The sequence below is a fragment of the Numida meleagris genome, chromosome 11 (assembly GCF_002078875.1).
Source record: "Numida meleagris isolate 19003 breed g44 Domestic line chromosome 11, NumMel1.0, whole genome shotgun sequence".
Taxonomy (NCBI): Eukaryota; Metazoa; Chordata; class Aves; order Galliformes; family Numididae; genus Numida; species Numida meleagris.
The window spans coordinates 19,856,885-19,874,724 of record NC_034419.1 but is presented as its reverse complement, the minus strand read 5'-3'; the positions used below and the strand labels follow the sequence as shown (position 1 = coordinate 19,874,724).

The window sequence follows — 17,840 nt, the reverse complement described above, 5'->3', positions numbered from 1 at the left end:
GCCTTCAGAAACACCGAGAATAGTAATATTTTGATACAGCTTTATTTGATAGGCATGTTATATGGAAGCTTCTCCTGTGAAGTGCTTGTTGCCCTTAGCTCTTTTCCTCGGAGGTCTGTATGATTTTTCTGCGAGATTGTGCTGCCAAAATACCTGTTGGTTAAAATAGGACAATTGTGGTTAAATTAATACGAATAAACATTTTTTATTTAATGTTTAGAAGGAATTTGAAGACTTTATTAAATGAGGAAAAACAGCACAATCTTGAGATTTTAGGGATGGGGTAATAGTGTTTTTGTTGGGAGAATATTGGTTTTTTATTATTCTTCTTTTCTTGTTGTTTGAAGGAAAATGTAAGTTGGCAGTACAGTGAAATAAGAAAAATTCTTGGCCTCAGAACTGTCCAGTATTTCTCAAGTAGAAGATTTTTAAGAGGTGCTTTACTTCAGGCTCTTAAGTCTATTATTGTCACTGCAGCTTCTGATTTTTTTAAACTTGTAGTCATCTTTTTCTGCTTAAAAAAAAAAAAGTATCCCCCAACTTCTGAACATAAGTAGTAGCAGAGCAACACTATCGAATACCATTATATCATCCCTTAGTATTAAAATGGAGCACAAAATTCTGAATCTAATCCCAAGCTCAGTCATCATAAAGAGGGAATTAGCCTTATTTCTGCAATGGCCCAGCTACAGTTTGAGAATAAAGTACAGGACCTAGTCTTTCTTATATTACTGTCATAAGATTTCTAAGGCATCGTCTTCAGGAGAAGGAAATTGAGGTATGTTGTCCAGGAGGGGATTGCAGTATTCTCCACTGTTTCAAGAAACTGGTTTGTAATGACAGAGTCTTCAGGATATTCTCCAGACTGCACATGGTCTTTGTGAGGATTCACACAATCTATTACAAACTTCCAAGGTGAGAAGAAGCTGGTAGTGAATGGTGAGTGGAAACATCCCATTTACTAGTACAAATACTAGTATGAAACAATTAAAGCATGATTCACAGTGTAGTAGAATTCCTTACAGGGAAGTTTTTTTGATTGGCTGTATACTGGCCATTCCTAGTGTAATGTCCGAACAGTACAAAAGAACTGGGCTGTAATGAAAAAATCTGGCCTCATGTCATAGGGTAAATAGTTCCCGTTTATGTTAACTTCTGAGTGGAAATGCCTCATTGTATTTTATTTAACAGCTGCTTTGAAAATTTTTGAGAGTGCGAGGAGACACTCTTTCACTGTCACTCTTTATTGCAGGGCATTTGATACTTTGGCTAAAGCACTCAATACCACAGATGGTACAGCAGCTCCTAACTTGGCAGATGGGATGGATCCTACAGGAGGAGGGAATATTCATGTAATCAGTAGAGATCAGTCGACACCAATTATTGAAGTGGAAGGACCCTTACTTACAGATACACATGTTACGTTTAAGGTATGTTCCTTGACATGTCTTACTAAACCATTAAAGACATAATCCAAAAGAAGAGTTTACTATGCTTTCTTTAGCAAAATTAAATATAACGATCTAGAATAGCACCTGGTATTTGAAAGAATCTAATACTGTGTTCACTCTTGCATGCTCTGTCTAAAATGTATAAGTGTTTTTTCATAAGACATTTATTTCACTTTCCATATAGTAGTTCTAGGTAATGTAGAAGTTCTATCTAAAAGGTTTCTGTGTGTAACGAGAAGTTACAGTGCCTTTCTAGGTCGCTTCAGTTCCACTACTCAGACAAGAACACATTGATGAAAATTGTGGTAGAAACAATTACAATAACAATTACAGTAACAATCATTGTTATCAGACGGCACTGTTTAAAGAGTTACAAAGGTCATTACTGAAATAGTAGTACTTAATGTAGTCAAAGTTTAATCATAACCTGCTTATTCTTATTAGTGGTGTTTTGTGCTTGTAAATTCATACTCTACAATTTTCCTGCTTTAGGTTTTATTTTACTTTTAAAAAGTTTTAGAAAATAGTTTCATAGTACCATGATGTTAGTCAACAATGCAGCAAGCAATGAAATACAAGTATATGGATTTGTTATTACATGAGAATTAATTCAGAATGAAACATTTGAGCTCTCTCATGTTATTTCTGTTTCCCATCCCCATTTTGCATTCCTTGCAAGTAGTAATGGCTTATTTAGTAAAGTTTTACTTTGACAATATCTTGTCACACAATTGCTTATGTCAGACAATGAGAGTAGTTTGAATGTTTTCAGTGGTTACTTCATTAATAATAAAAATCATTTTATACCTTGACTGTACATATTGTACTCTGCATTTTGCAGCTGACAATGCCCAGTCCAATGCCAGAGTATCTTAATGTACACTACATCTGTGAGTCAGCATCACGGCTACTTTTCTTATCTATGCACTGGGCTAGATCCATACCTGCATTTCAAGCACTTGGGTAGGTAGACATTCTTCTGTTGAATGGTTTGCTTTCTAATTAATTAAAGCACTGATGTTAACACTTTTCAACTATTTTGAATTTTCAAATGAGGGAATTGTTTAATGGTTACTGAATTCTTCAAAATGTGTGAAGGCTATACAATATTTTCTGTTTTGGAGAGTAATATAGAAGGTGGCCGAGGAAGGGATAACTACAATATCTGATGTTACTGCTGTTACGGAAGCTGAATCAAAAGCAAGCATTTAATTTGTAGAAATATATTTTGGTAAAGAAATGGTGAGCACCATTTTAGAGATAACTGGTATGGTTTCATGTAGTCGATCTATTACTTTTTTTTTGCTTTTTGGAATACTTGTAATATGCTAATATAAGCCATTTTAGTATGGTAGTTGGAATATGTTAACCCTTGTAACTAATTGTTATAATTGATACATTATATAGAGAGAGTAACACCAATCTGATATGAAAACTAGCTACTGCTGATTTTGTGTTGTTCGTAGCCAGGAGTGTAACACAAGCCTCGTGCGTGCCTGTTGGAATGAGCTGTTTACCTTAGGCTTGGCACAGTGTGCACAAGTGATGAGTCTGTCAACTATCCTAGCAGCTATTGTCAACCATCTTCAGAACAGCATTCAGGAAGGTACGTGTTCACTATGTGATTTTTATGTATGTTTAGTACAGGGTCATAAAGTGGAGTTTGAATAACATTTCTCACAAAGCCTTTTCTAGTTGGTAACAGAATTGTTCCCCCAGGATCCAGGGGAAAAAGCTGCCATCCTTACATGTTAAGTGGCTTTAAAATACCAAATGTGTAGGGGAACTTTTAGGTCAGGGCTTGAACTGGTGATAGAGCACCTGATGAAAGGGTGTAGATGGCCCAGGGAGCACAGGCAGTGTTTGCATCTGTGCTCTCCACGTGACCAAAAGGGTTAGGGCCCAGAGTGGAGCCACACTGTGCTCTTACGAGGGCCAGGCTCTGAAGGGAGAACATCCCTTGGACCTAGGCTGCTTCCTGAGAAGGAGTGCTGCATAGTCAGAGATCCCCTTCACCAGTTGGGTCAGTTCAACTCTTCTTCCTGTATTTGACTATGGGCCTACCTGTGAATACTTTGCCTGGTATTGTCAGATCCTGTCTGAAGCAATTTTGCTTCTTTGTGAGTGGAACAAAATGACACAAAATATTTGGATTTGTCACTTCTTTCAAAAAAAACCAAATGCTGTTTAATATATTGGATGTACTTGAGCTCACATGAAAAAATATTATTTTTTTGTAGATAAGCTTTCTGGAGACAGAATAAAGCAAGTCATGGAACACATCTGGAAACTTCAGGAGTTCTGTAACAGCATGGCCAAGATTGATATTGATGGATATGAATATGCATACCTTAAAGCTATAGTCCTCTTTAGCCCTGGTAAGGAACTTAGTAACAGTATTTGTTTAAAATAATAAGGATTCCTACGTTAATGTTCTAGCAATTTTTTATGAGGCTAATGTCTTGAGATGAGACTGTTCTGTTAAGCTGTGGATAAAATGAGTGATCCATAGTGATTTATCACAAACAATATATATTTTAAAAATAACTTTGGACCAACAAATTTGTGTTATTTACAGCTCCAGTTTATCAAGTATTTCTTCAGAACCCAGTTTAGGAGACTAGACTATCGATTATCTTCAGCTGATAAGCAATAAGTTAACAAGCAATATTAGTGAAGCAAATGGCAGGAAGGATTGGAAGAAATACATTCTCAAAATGGCAAGAAGAAATTGACTTCAGTGTTAATATTTTTAAGGCACTTGTAAGAGGAATGGTGAAATATGAGCAGAAGCACCACGATATTTTATATGTGGAGCTTCCAACAAATCTCCAGAATTAAATGCAAGCAAGCTGTCTTCTGTCTGTTACCAAAAAATGACAGCAGATATGTAAAGCGCGATCAATAGTATTTGTGAGGTGAGGATTTCCTTAAAGAAGATGCTACAAATTTTCTGGAATTACAAAGTAGGATATTAAAGAAAGGGGAAGTGACAGTTTCTTCAGCAAAGGTAGAGAAATGTTCGTGCAATGCTGGAAGGTTAATTTAAAACTGCTGACAGACTGAGTGCATGGGAAGGTCTTGCCCTGAAATGTAAATATCTTCAATTCAAGTGAATAATTTACCACTTTTGAGTTTAACAAAGTACCAAGAAAAGGAATATCTTGTTATCAGGCTGCATTTTTTTTGTTAGTGTTTTTATTGTTGTTGTTTTTGTTTGAATGGTTGTTTTTGTTTTTTGCGTTGATATTATTTTTCTCTTTGTAATAAAAATTCAGTTTAATTAGAAGATACTGGTGTCCTGAAATTGCTTTTGGAAATTTCCTGTAGATCATATTATTCGATTTAGATTTATTAGGGCTTTAATGCAAGTCTGAGGAGCAAGAACCTTTCCAAATTCAATGTAGTTCTGCCCCATTCCTTTGCACACAATGGTGAAAATATTGGGGCATAGTCAAATCTGTGATATTTCCAGTTTTTGTGATCATGTGACCCTCTTTGAGGTACAGAGCAAAGTGTGATTAAAACATGGTACCATTTCAAGATCAGGAAGTCAATCTGTCAAGAAAAAACTAGATATTACTCAATCTGCTTAGATAATTGAAATTACAGAGGAAAATGCATTTTAAAGAGCAGAGTTAGAAATATAAACTGGAAATGTCATTGCCTGGTATATACCTACGAGATTAATCTTTTTCTGCTTTCTTGTGGATACAGCCAGCAATGGAGAGAAAAGTGAGTATGCCACTTCTGAAGCCAGGAAGAAAATGTTCAATTGAATGGTTTAAATTTATTCAACTAACATGATAAAAATCACAATACATTGTTTAAATCATGTACGTACATGTACTTTACAATGTATAGGGAAACAATCGACATGTAGAAATGTTTTGTTTCTTTAGATCACCCTGGTCTGAACAGTTCAACCCAAATAGAAAAATTCCAGGAGAAGGCACAGATGGAATTGCAGGACTATGTACAAAAAACCTATCCAGAAGATACTTATAGGTATTTATTGTCTATAGTACCCAAAACAATGTTGTGAGCTGTAGCTGGCAAAAGTACAAAATAGCATCATGATGTTGTAATTTTCTTTTTGACATCTGTTCTTCTTGACTGTTGAGGTGAGACAGCCAGAACCTTGTTCACAGAAGCAAGCAGGATTGTTTAAAGATAGAATGAAGCAAAAAGTTATTTTTTTCTAAGTGAGGCTTGGGTTGTGTGTGTGTTTTGTGTTTGTGTGGGGTTTTTTTGGTTGTGTTGTGGGTTTTTTTTTGTTGTTTTTAATCATAGAATGGATGAGTTGGAAGGGACCATAAAGACCATCTAGTTCCAATCTCCCTCCCACTAGATCAGGTTGCCCAAAGACCCATCCAGCCTGATCTTGAACACCTCCAGCACTGAGGCATCCACAGCTTCTCTGAACAGCCTGTGCTAGTGCTTCACCACCTTCATAGTGGAAAAAAATCTTATATCTAATCTAAGCTTACCCTTTTTTAGTTTAAAAATTGTTACCTCTTGTCCTGTTTGTTGTTGTTTGGTGTTTTTTGGTTTTTTTGAGAATTTTATTTCAATACTTAGACAGAATTATAGTCTACGTTAGAAGTCTCAAGTTGTTTAACTCAGACTGCCACCTTTTTCAAGTTAATTGTCAAAGAGGCTTTGACATAATAAAAGGTGATTATCATCCTTTAACTATTTGTCAAGATACATGTGCAGAAAAATATTTAAACAGTTAGTTTAGAAAGCTGTTAGTTTGCAAATCTTGAAAAAATAAGGTTTATATGTGGAAAACAATAACCAACTCTTAATGTTCTAAGAAATTCTCACTTCCTACTTACTTTCACCTTTATTTTTTTTTACATTTCCAAGGACTTGTCTTTGAAAGTGCCTGATTTGTTTTTGTCAGCTCTCAGCTGTTTCTGCTCATTACTTGCCTAGGAGTAAATGACTTCCAGTAATCTCCATCAAAATTGTTTTATTTTTAAATTTCACCAGCAAGATCTTTCCCGATACTACAAGGGGAATTCTAACTTCTGTCTAGTAATGGTAAAATCACAGAATGGCTTGGGTTGGAAGAGACCTTAAAGGACATTTAATTCCTACCACCTGCTGTGGACTGGTTGCCCCCCACCAGCTCAGGCTGAACGAGGCCCTATCCAGGGATGGGGCAACCATTGCTTCTCTGGGCAGTAGTGCCAGGGCCTCACTGCTCTCTGAGTAAAGAATTTCCCCCTAACATCTGGCCTAAATTTCTTTAAAACTGCTCCTCCTTGCCTTTCACAGTCAGACCATGTAAAAAGTCTGTATCCCTCCAGATTTTTAAGCTGCTTTTTAGTACTGGAAGGACTGTGTTTGAACTTTATTTTACTGTGAGAGTCATTTCCATGTTAAAATAAAAAAAAAAAATCATGTGATCCCTTATATTTAAGCAAGTTCTGAGGGTTGTGTAACATGGAGGAGGGGAGGGGGTGAAATTCTAAAAGAGCTTCTCCCATCTCAGAAACTGGTCTCTACACTGATTCTATACAGATAGCACTGTGTGGGGCATTAGGATTTCCAGTTAAGTGCGATAGAGATGGGATTTCTGCTTCAGAAATATCCTCAGATCCAACATTGTTCTTCCACATACAGTTCAATTATTCTGATTTTGTGAAAGAGAGGTGGACTTCTGCCATAAGAAATACAGAATTTGTTCCATATACTTAGTTTTCTTAGTAGTAGGCTCCAGAGTGAAGATCAGAGTTGAATTTCCAAAACCCTATTTTGTATTTTAATTTGTCATTTATAGCTCTATGTTCACACACGGATAAATCTAGAGTACAAATCTGATTACTTCTGAGCAATGGAATGCTAGCACAAATTGAAGCACACGTGTCATCATTTTCACAAAGTAGCACCATGTCTTGAATCTTCTTGCAGTTTTCCCCTAAGGTTGCAAGATGTTGTCTATTATTTGAATGGTCTTTATCTATTTTCTCTGTAGACAGTCAAGCATTCCAACAGCCTGTGTTCAGTGCTGCCTAAGTTTTGCAATTTCATGCTTCCAATTCAAAAAATGTATTTATTTTGACAATTGTGATATATATCTGCCATATACACACAGCAGATATGCTTCCAACATGGCTCTCAATTAAAAATTGAAGATGCACTAGAAGTCCAGAAGTGTAATGTGATCGCTTTGTTACATTGGATGTTTGTTAAAGTCCTAATAGACAAAAAGCACACCATTTGGAAGCATGTATAAATAGCAGCACACCCCTTGGAATTAATTTTCTCATCAGAAGCAGATTCTCTAAATCCTTTCTATACATATGTAGTCCCCTTATTGCTGTTTGGCTTGTCATTAAGTTTCTAGGTAACTGAGGACTACACTATTTATGGTTTCAATTTTAAATAATCATTTGACTCTTAAAATTGTGCAAATGTCAGTGCATAATAAGTCAGTAGGAATATTTCTCATCTGAGCATTGTCCTGAACTATGAAGTGCTTCCAGAGCTGAGTATTTCAGAAGCAGAGCAGGAGAATGGTGTGTTTATATATACAGATTTATATCTTCAAAGGGCAATAACATGTCCTGTTCACCAAAGAACCACTAAGAAAGATGGACGCTTTTCATTTCACTTGCAGGATAGAAAAGTAATAGTTCTTTTTCTGATAGCTGAACTAGTTTTAATTGCCTCTTTATTCCCATTCATTAGTTATGGTAATAAAAATAGCAGATCCAGCTTTTTAGCCACACGGTATTTTTAACTTAAATTTATGTATTTATAATTTGCTGAACTTCTTTTTCAGGCTAGCCCGGATTCTAGTTCGCCTGCCAGCACTTAGGCTGATGAGCTCTAGCATTACTGAGGAACTATTTTTTACTGGTCTCATTGGAAATGTTCCAATTGACAGCATAATCCCCTACATTCTCAAAATGGAAACAGCAGAATATAATGGTCAAATAACTGGCACATCCGCATAGTGGGAACAACACAATTTGAAGGATCAAAGTAATTTTCATAAAAACTTACAATTAAGAAGTTAAAAGAATAGCATTTTGGTATGTACAAATATTTCCAACTTGTTACCTGTTTCCTATCAGATTTCTCTTTGTCTGTTTGCTAACATTGACAAGAAGCAGCTATTAAAAGAGCTGCTACGGGACCTTTTCTGCCATAAGGAATATTTTTGATGCCTTTCATTCAAAAGGCTATAGGTTACTGAACTTACTTTTCACGTGCTTTGTATTTAGAAATTATCAGTGGTTAAAAATAGAGTTTTATAATATCAGAGTTTAGTAATAAGATTACTTTAAAAATGAGCAGTATAGGTAGACTTAAAAATATCCTTGGAATTAATACCTAATAATTGCTGGGGTATAATACTAGCACTTTGTAAGCACTTCTTATCAAAGTGATAATATCAACATCCTGTTTATGAGTAGGAAGGATGAAAAAATTGCATATGTCCTTAGTAAAAATGCTAGTGATTTCTGTGAAAATGTAGAATGCTACCGGAGACAATCATTTATTCCACAAAAAGTCACTTGCTCTTATGTTATATGTTAAATAGTAATGTGGATTCTTGGATATCCACATTATAAGAAACTATACCGTTAAATTAGTGCAGTTGTTATTAACAGCATGATTTGATCATAGTGACTGTTACATGCCGCAGAAATTAGCAAAGCTAGGAGAAAAAAAAGTTTCTTTCTACAGCAATGGTGAATTATTCAGGTTCCTTAAAGTTTCTATTTAGCTCCACATTTATGATAAATGTTATTCTAATAGGAAGCCTTTTGGTTGTGGAGAATAATCAGTCATTAACTGGATGAATAGTCGTTTTCAAATAGAGATGCTCTTTTAGAATGCTTTGCGTATCTACAAATACACTCCTTCTGTATGTACTCCTGCACACTCTCATCATCCAGCCGAAGGTACAATTTAAAACCTGGAAAACTGAGAACCTCTGGCTGTCAACAAGGGTATGTTATAAAGCTCTCATAATTTTTTCTGACCCCATATTAGACAAAGCACTCCTAGTTTTGCAGTGCTTTCAGCCTTCTTATGGCTCAGTTTGAGAATGAAATATAGTTGGGATTTACAATTTTTTGTACAGTTGCGGTTAATGACTGATATAAAGTGATAAAGTGAACGACTTTTTTAATAGCCCAGAGTGATCAGCCATCAACATGCTTTCTTGTACTGGTCATTACCTACTAGCATTGCTTTTAGTTTAGAATAATTTATTATTATCGACATGAGTATTTTAAACAAAGTGTTTTGTTTCTTAAAAAAAAAAAAAAAAAAGTCATGGCGGTTAATACCTTCATGTGATCTTGGCATATTAGGTGCATCAGTTTAATTATTTGTATGATAGAGATGTTTTCTATTTCCATAATTTTATGTGACAAAAATCTAATGAGAAATTCAGCACTTTTTTTTTTCTTCCAGTAGTGACACTTATTTAGGGTCACAACCAGGTTGGTGTTTGTGTCTTTTAAGTCTGAATTGTAGCAAAGACCTTAAGCAGGTCTACATAAAGGTTCTGATGTAATTAAAAAGTTCTGACCTGGTGTACTTCATTCTCATTAGGAGACTCACATTTGTACAACTCATCATGACATAAGCATTATATGACTACAAAGGCTATGTAATTTTAGCTTCTGGATGCGTTAAGATCTTGTGCAGTCACCACTGTTAGAACATCCATGTTCTCTAAAGGATGCAACAAAGAGTCCGGTATATTTGTGGAGATCTGTAATATTGCACTTACTTTTCTCTTAGCTTTTGCTATATTGAATGAAATTGTTGTACTTATAATGTGGTGGAAGGCCTGCATTCTGAACGTTCAGTCAACTGGAATGCAAGACTTTGAACTAGTTGTTGCATTGCAGTATGACTTAGTGTGATTATGTCAGCACACCTGGTGCAAAGTCCCTGTTCTAAAGGTGTAAGAATTAAAAATAGTGGCTTTATCAACAACAAAAGAAGTACTTACTTTGGAAAACTTTGTGGCTGGTTTTGTTAAAATTTTTAATTTTATGGCATTTTGTCATTGTTCTAAAAGTGGTATACGTTGAACTTGTAATGGTTTTCATTGCAAGAAAAAGGTTTTGTTTTCTTCCAATATTTTGTAAAAATTATTTAAGCAACTAAGTAGGCATTGTTAAAGAGAAATGAAATATTCCTGATCACAAAAGCTAGACAGAGGATTTTCTTCTTCAAATTTGAATACACACCTGATAGCTTTTCATGACAAGAATCATTTTCACTTCAATTTTTCAAGTAAAAGGGTCCAATTTTCAGTGCAGAAGTTTGATTTCCTCATTTTTCCTAGTTGTGCTGTGACTGTAGTTGTTCAGGGAACAAAATAAAGCCCGTTGTAGGTTTTTTGGGGGCTACCGGAGGGCCATATGAAGTAAAACTTGAAGTGTACGCATTTGTAAATCGGAAGAGTAGATACCGTGCAGCTCTGTTTGCAAATGAACTAGAGTACCTAAAAAATGGAAGGCCACATAATAATATCCTCAATATGACTCTATTATTGCCGTTCTTTGCAAAAAGTTGCTTGGACTTCTAACAATATTTTACCTAGGATAAAATACTAACGTGTAAATGAAGTTACCACAGTGCAACCCATATCTAGAATTTATATAATGAAGCAGTTCCATAGTTTAGGTTATATCAGAAGCTTAAAAGCCTCTCTTTGTTCAGCATCATCAGCACGATTGGCTGTCTTGCATTAGTCAGAACCAGTATGTATCAGTCTTTTTGCTATTAATGAAAATGTTTTCTCTAATTATACACTAATTTGATTCTGAGCCTAACAGCTGGCATTGTGGAAATTTGGACAGCAGGTAGTAGATCCTTCAGCTTAAACATTCATAGTCTAGAATGTTTTGCGTATTTGAATGCTAACTGTAAATACTAAAATAGTTGTGATAAATAACGTGACGCTTCTTTCCCACATGCTGCTCAAGGGCTGTCACAAAAATGAGTCAAAGGTTTGGCACGTGAATGAGCCATTGAAAGCAATCGCTGCCATACGAAACCATATTCTCCAGTGGAATAGGACTCCTTTGTGCTAAATTTCAAGTATTACCTAGCAGCAAAGCTATTTTAGTTCGTTTGAAGAAATGTTTTTCTTTCCTTCACCTGTCCACTAGCATAAGCTAGATGTTCTAAAGATGTAGAACTGACAAAGAGATTCTTTCTGCCAACAGTTAAGGTGTTCCTTGCTAGCAACCACAGGAGGCACAGATAAGGAAAATAGAGCAGAGACAATTTTTATGAGATCTGTGTTCACCATTTTCCAACTTATTATGGCAATTGAGTTTTCAGGCCAATCTAACATAATAAAGGTAGAAGAGTAGACATAGTACAGCTACAAGCTTAATAGAATTTTAAACTCATTATCTAGTTTGCAGTTAAGCTGCATCATAAATTCTGATCTGTTATAATCCGCCTATGTTATATTAGGAAAAAAATTACTGGTACTGCAAAAAATACTACAAGGCTAATGGTAGCTAGTGTCGTTGCTGAGTTCGCCAGTGAGTGGAAAGCAGTCACAGACTAATCTAATTAACTTGTCCTTTAAATGAGTTTCACTTTGTTTCTTTTTTGCAAGTACAGCCTTTTGCTTGTGAATATGGAACACGATTTTTTACATTATTGTAAAATTCCTGAAAAACAATTTCTTGACTTGTAAGTATGGAAATAACTTGTTTTCATACAGGCCTAATAAAGGCCAAACTTGTGTTTACAGAACTAGACTCAAAAAGGATCACAGTCTAAGTGATTCTAAGAAAAGTGTCATCTCACTGAAGCTCTACTTAGTGCCTAAAATATACTCTTCAGAATCTTCCAGGTCCTGTTTCTGCTGCTCCTGAAATGAAAATATTATAACTTGGTGGAAAAATAGTGATGAAGTATCTGATTAGATGGAACAGAACTTGTTTATGCGTACGTATTGGTAATAATTCATTCAGAAAGTTGTTAGAATTCTGTACTGACCAAAACTTGTGTGTGGAGGGAGTGATCGTAAAGCAATAATGTCCATGGTCTGCACACTTCATTTGTTTCCTAATTCTTGAGAAGGAATGGATTTGGATCTTGTAGACAAAAAAGAACAATGACAGTGACAGTGTAGGAGTATTTGGGGTTAGCTTTGAGATAATTATTTGTACTGCATTTGTGAGAAAGGCAAAAAGGTATACTGATTTACATACATTGGATTAATGAGATGCAGGACTAAGACCGCCTGCAAAAGTCACTTTTCTCTGCCTATTTACACTGCTTGTAAATGAAATACAGTGCTTTTGGTGCAAGTGGAGATGTTCTGCTGTGAAACAGGTAAGAAAAGAAAAAAGAAATCTCCAGGAATTTTAAGTGAGATCCTTGGAAGCATGCAAGACTCTATTTTAACTGCCTTGAACTCAACGAGTCACAGGATTGTGGGGTGTTTGAAGTGGCCTCTGAAGATCATGTAGTTCAACTCCCAGCTAAAGCAGGTTCCCCAGAGCAGATTACAAAATGTTAATTAAGAAGGCTCAGATTTCATAGCGCTCAAAGACATGAAAGAATTGTTTGTCCTTGTTGATTACTTGGTATCATTTACAATAGGGTTTTTTTAACCATCATTTTGAAGCACTTGGCCCTCAGGGCAGCAGTAACAGAAATAGCACTGACTCCAGGTTTCTGTACTGAAAACAGCTGTCTCTGCATTCTCTTTATGCCTTCAGCAGAAGGCATATTCTGCAGTGTGATTGAGAAAATAAGTCAGGACCGAGGCTTCCAGGTCAAACCAGTCTCCTGAGTTTATCTTCTTTGATAGAGACCATAAGACACAAAAGCTGCTTTCTGCAATAACAGTACCAATGATTGAGACCTGTTTGAACTGAGCGATGTGAGTAGTAGAACTGGCAGGTCAATCAAAGATACACTTCTAGCAAATGTTTGTTGAGCAAACTCTGTGAGTTATGATAGTATCGTCATCCAGTTCCACAGCATTTAAGGTGCTTATAAAGTAGAAATGAAACTCAGTGTGTAGCCCAGCAGTCAGTTCTATCAACACTGCTTAGGGAGGAGAGAACAGGTGCACCAATAAATACCTGTAAGATCATATTCCCCAGAAAAAAAAAGGAGAAAAATATATATGTATATATTGTTTTTCTGTTTGAAACCCCTCTCCTCTCCTTCACTTATTCTTTAGAGCACAAAAACAGGAGAGGCTGGTTCTTTTCAACTCTGCTGTTGCCCTATAAGTGAAAGAGCAGGAATAACACGTGAGCAAGTTCCTGTCTGACCCTGTTGTATGGCAAGTGGCAAACAACAGATGTGGTGACAGCTTGCCCTGATGACAAACATGGGCCTGTTGTGGCAGCAGCATACAACATCTTAAAACCTGATACCTCAATTTATCCAGGTAGAATTAGCAATGTGAAGCCATGTTCACCCCCAAAGGAGATTAAAGGGCAGAGAAAGGTCAAATTGTCAGCATCTACTGCACCTTGAATATCAGAAAATGATTTTTAAAATGGCTTTGTATAAAAATTACTGAGAAGGCATGGTAAAGGGAAGTGTAAGTGGAAAATGCTTCTTGTGCTTTTTGATTCTAAAGTTGCTGAGTTATCAGTAAAGTCTCTTGAATTAAACTCAGGCTTATTGTTTGACTAAAAATGCTGTAAGCCCTCTTGTTAGATAATGATACAATCCTACTTTTGCTCTAATTAAAATTATCAACATTATATGGGAAATTACATGTGCAAAAAAATCATGTATACCAAGGGTGCAAGTTAAAGTAAAATCTTTCTTAAAGTTTAAATGCTCTGAGTCTAAATATTAGACTAGAAAAACATCCAGCCCCAAAATTATCCTGAGTTTTTCTGTGAAATCATAAATCATCACAAATAACATTGTCATAATGTTCCATAATTCCCATAGCCCTTTTTATTATCTGAGTTGCATGAATGCTTTGAAAATAGGAAAATGGCTTATTCTTAAATTCATACTGCTCTTCCTCCCCTTTACAAAAAAAAAAAAAAGTATTTTACGTCTATTTTGTGCCTCCCACCATTGTACATTTCTGCATGTCCAATACAATAACTCACTCAAACAGCTAATGCCTATGTACATAGCTGTATGTTTATGAATGTATATGTGTTTATATGTCTAAATATATTATGTACAGTGTATATAAAGTGTGCAGTGTATGTAAATATGTACATATATGTAGCCAAATATTCCTGATGTTCTTTGTTAAAACTTTTCTTTTGTTTTCTAATTCAGAGCAACTTAATTTTCATTTCTGAGCCCAAACTAAGCCTGGCTTAAAGCAAGTGAACACCCATGAATTTCAGGGCTTTGCTCCTTTTTCTAACCCTAGCTTAAGTTTGGTATTTTCTCTTTAATACTCAGGAGTATATTCAGTGAAGCTTCTGGCTTTTATATTATTCCCTTCACCTTTTCTCATTTGATTGGTGAAGTGAGCCAGTAAAGAGTTGGTAGAACCTGAAATATGTTAAAAATTAATGTATTTAAAAAAAAAAAAAAACTACAGTCATACTTCCATATTTTCAATATATACTTACTCTCTTTCAGCCTTCTGAGAAATGTTTTCTGTAAAGTTTTATTCCACAGTGAAACATTGTAAGAGGGTTTCAAGTATTCAGCTGTAGCTAATTGGAAGAAAACAATGTTTCCCTGCATCCTTGAGCAGTAGCATGTAGAACAGCATGCAGCCAATGCCATTTAAAAATGTAACAACAAACTAAAGGGAGTTTGTTGTTTGTTCAGTTACCAAAGCTGTTGTCTGTTTCCACGTTCTACCATTTTCTGAAGCTGCAGTCTGTGCAGATCTTGCAGGGTGTGAGAAGTTTCCATTAATGGGTGGGAGCTGGGCACACAGAGCATGTATGAAATTAGACTTGAACAAAGTCTATTATGCATAGGGAATGTTCAGATATCTAAATGGTCAAAATACAGGACGTTCTTGTTCATTTTCCCTTTTGATGACTTGAAGTTACGTGGTTAAGCCTGTGAAGGTAATCGCATTAACTTTTTTTAAGGCATTTTTACAGAGTGTCTAGGGGAGTAGTCTAAGCATGTCTTTTGTATTGAAAAGGTGAAGTGGAATTTTCTGGGCATTTACCTTATAGACTCGATGTTGTGAAGACTTGTGCACGTTTATCTTTGAGCAGAGGGGCAGACACCAATAAATACAGTGAGTTTCTTGCATGCTTAAAGTAAAGCACAAGTCTCTTTCAGAGTCAGGCTCTGTGTGTAAAATCTTTGCTATGAAGAATGCTAGGAATGTTCTCTTGTTTCTTGCTATATTGTTTAGTAAGCATTTGTTCGTAAGCTCTTGTTTTGAATATAAACTTGTAAAGCATCCATCTTTGATGTTTCAAGTTCTCTTTCTGAGATCTTCAGCAGGAAAATTATTTAAATTAATGGCAGGAATTCCTGTGACACATGGTCCTTCGTTGGTGTCATGACAATCAGTGTGGTCTGTATAATGCTTCCTTTCCTCTTTAAAGGCTGAATGGAAACCTGAATGTCTTTTAATTAATGTCATTGTAAAGTTTTAAAGATTAGGAAACGGACTGAGGTATTGACGTGAACTGAATCTATTTAAACATTCAATTGTGAATTTGTTTTATATACATGTTTGAATTGCTTTTATTCTGAAGAACAAAATGTGCTGAAATTTAAGTGGCAATAAAGCAGATGTTGTAATATTCTACAGGAAGTGTGGAACGTGTAATCAGCTTTCCGTATTTGATCACAGAAAACAAAAGTCTACGAAGCACACGTTTTGCCAGGTATCTAGCACTCCTGAATGATTGGCTTCTTGAACATTTCTTTTAATGATCTTAGATAAACAGTGACAAAGCACAGGTCCACTTTATGGTATTTTCTACAGTTGTGGATTAAAAATAGTTTAATTCATTAGTTTAAAAAGTATCTTCTTAAGTATCAAAAAAAACCATGTTGCTTACATAGCGTATGTTTTATCAGAAATGAAGTTAAGGTAAAAATGTGGGAATGTTCTTTATAATTAATCTGTACTCCAGAACACATTTGCAGCCGGTGTTCAAACAGTTTATATAACTGAGAAACCATATGTTACAAAGTGTTGTATCCATTTGGCGTAACAGGCAGTAGTGAGCTCCTGCCAGAATAGCTCAGTTTTACAAAAGGAATTACCTACTTATAATTCTTTGGGATACTTCCTGGAAAACTATTGTTTGTGCTGTTAGATTTTAATTTCAGACTTAAACATCACAGGAGTTACTCATTTCTCACAGCTTTTTTTGTGAAGTCAACATTGTATGTGTAATAGCATATAAAAATAATAGCATGTTTTTTTAATATGAATTTTATATCTAATCAGTGTCTTCAGTTCATGAAGAGGAATTTGCATTGTTGTGTTTATATAGAGTATTGCAGTGCATGGTTTAGCTTATGCATTTTATTAAATGCTGTTTAAATGTAGCTTTATATTGTTGTGGCTTAATACTACTACCTAAGTGAGGTTTATACTATTAAAGTGAATTATAAATATAAATGTATCTTGATTTTTTTTTTTTATTTTTAGGTTCACTGCATTTCATAAACATTAGGTGTCTGAGTCCACTGCATTACAGAAATGGACTTTCCCCTTCACTGCAGAGATTATCAGAGATTTGCCTGGCCATAATAGACAAGATAAATCCCATGAACCTTACTGTCACAAGGGTTCTTCTATGAAGAAGCTGAGAAAGACTTCTTTTCTTAAAAGTTTTAATTTATCTTCTTTAGACTTATGCATTTCTCCTCAGGAATGGGAGGAGGTAATACATTACCTGCTGCCTTTCTACTCCTGCGTTTTAAACTAAGGTAGAGTGTTGGATTTCAGTTCCCTTCACCCCCACTTTGTATTAAATACAATGAAATCAGACTCTGTTTTGAATGGTAAACACATCCTTCACTTTAGGTATACTAGGGCTAAAAGACACCATATCTATTCTTACAGGGAAGATACTGACTTAATTTTTTGTTGCTGCTATTAGAAGCTCCGCAACTTCGAGTGCTGGGTTTCATTTCGCAGAAATAGGGTTAAAAAGAGTTTTGCTTTCGGTTTTCAAACCTGGGTGGCTACAAGAAAAACACACATGAAGAAAAGGTACCGGTCACTTGAGGCGTGGGGCGCAGCGTGGCTGCCAGGCGCTGGGGGCCGCCGTCGGGCGCAGCGCGTCCTCCGCTCCGGGCACCCTTCCCCTGGACGCGCAGTTCCCCGCAGCTGCTGAACTCTCACTAACTGCGAAACGCGCCTCGCGCGGTGGGCTCCTGGGCAGCGTGCCCCGGCCTGCTGCCGGGCTATACAACGCTGGTGACAACGACGGGCGGCCTGGTGCG

At 36.0% G+C, this 17,840-nt stretch overlaps 1 protein-coding gene and 1 long non-coding RNA gene across 9 annotated transcripts in view; one reads left to right on the top strand and one right to left on the bottom strand.

Annotated features, from left to right (window-relative positions):
- Window positions 1-17,010, top strand: part of NR2C2 (nuclear receptor subfamily 2 group C member 2) — a 42,748-nt gene extending 25,738 nt beyond the window's left edge. For 5 of the 8 annotated variants that reach the window (XM_021409914.1, XM_021409911.1, XM_021409913.1 and 2 more), the window contains 7 exons: window positions 742-915; window positions 1,253-1,430; window positions 2,293-2,414; window positions 2,918-3,057; window positions 3,692-3,829; window positions 5,354-5,459; window positions 8,248-17,010. In XM_021409914.1, coding sequence (XP_021265589.1) covers window positions 742-915; window positions 1,253-1,430; window positions 2,293-2,414; window positions 2,918-3,057; window positions 3,692-3,829; window positions 5,354-5,459; window positions 8,248-8,422 — 1,033 coding nt within the window. In that variant the 3' untranslated portion in view covers window positions 8,423-17,010. The remainder of the gene's footprint in view (window positions 1-741; window positions 916-1,252; window positions 1,431-2,292; window positions 2,415-2,917; window positions 3,058-3,691; window positions 3,830-5,353; window positions 5,460-8,247) is intronic. The other 3 variants (XM_021409915.1, XM_021409909.1, XM_021409917.1) reach the window with 3 other exon arrangements.
- On the bottom strand, window positions 24-17,747 carry LOC110405033. The gene is made up of 2 exons (XR_002442646.1): window positions 17,612-17,747; window positions 24-153 (listed from the first exon to the last, which is right to left on the bottom strand). It is a non-coding gene; the product is annotated as an uncharacterized LOC110405033 (long non-coding RNA).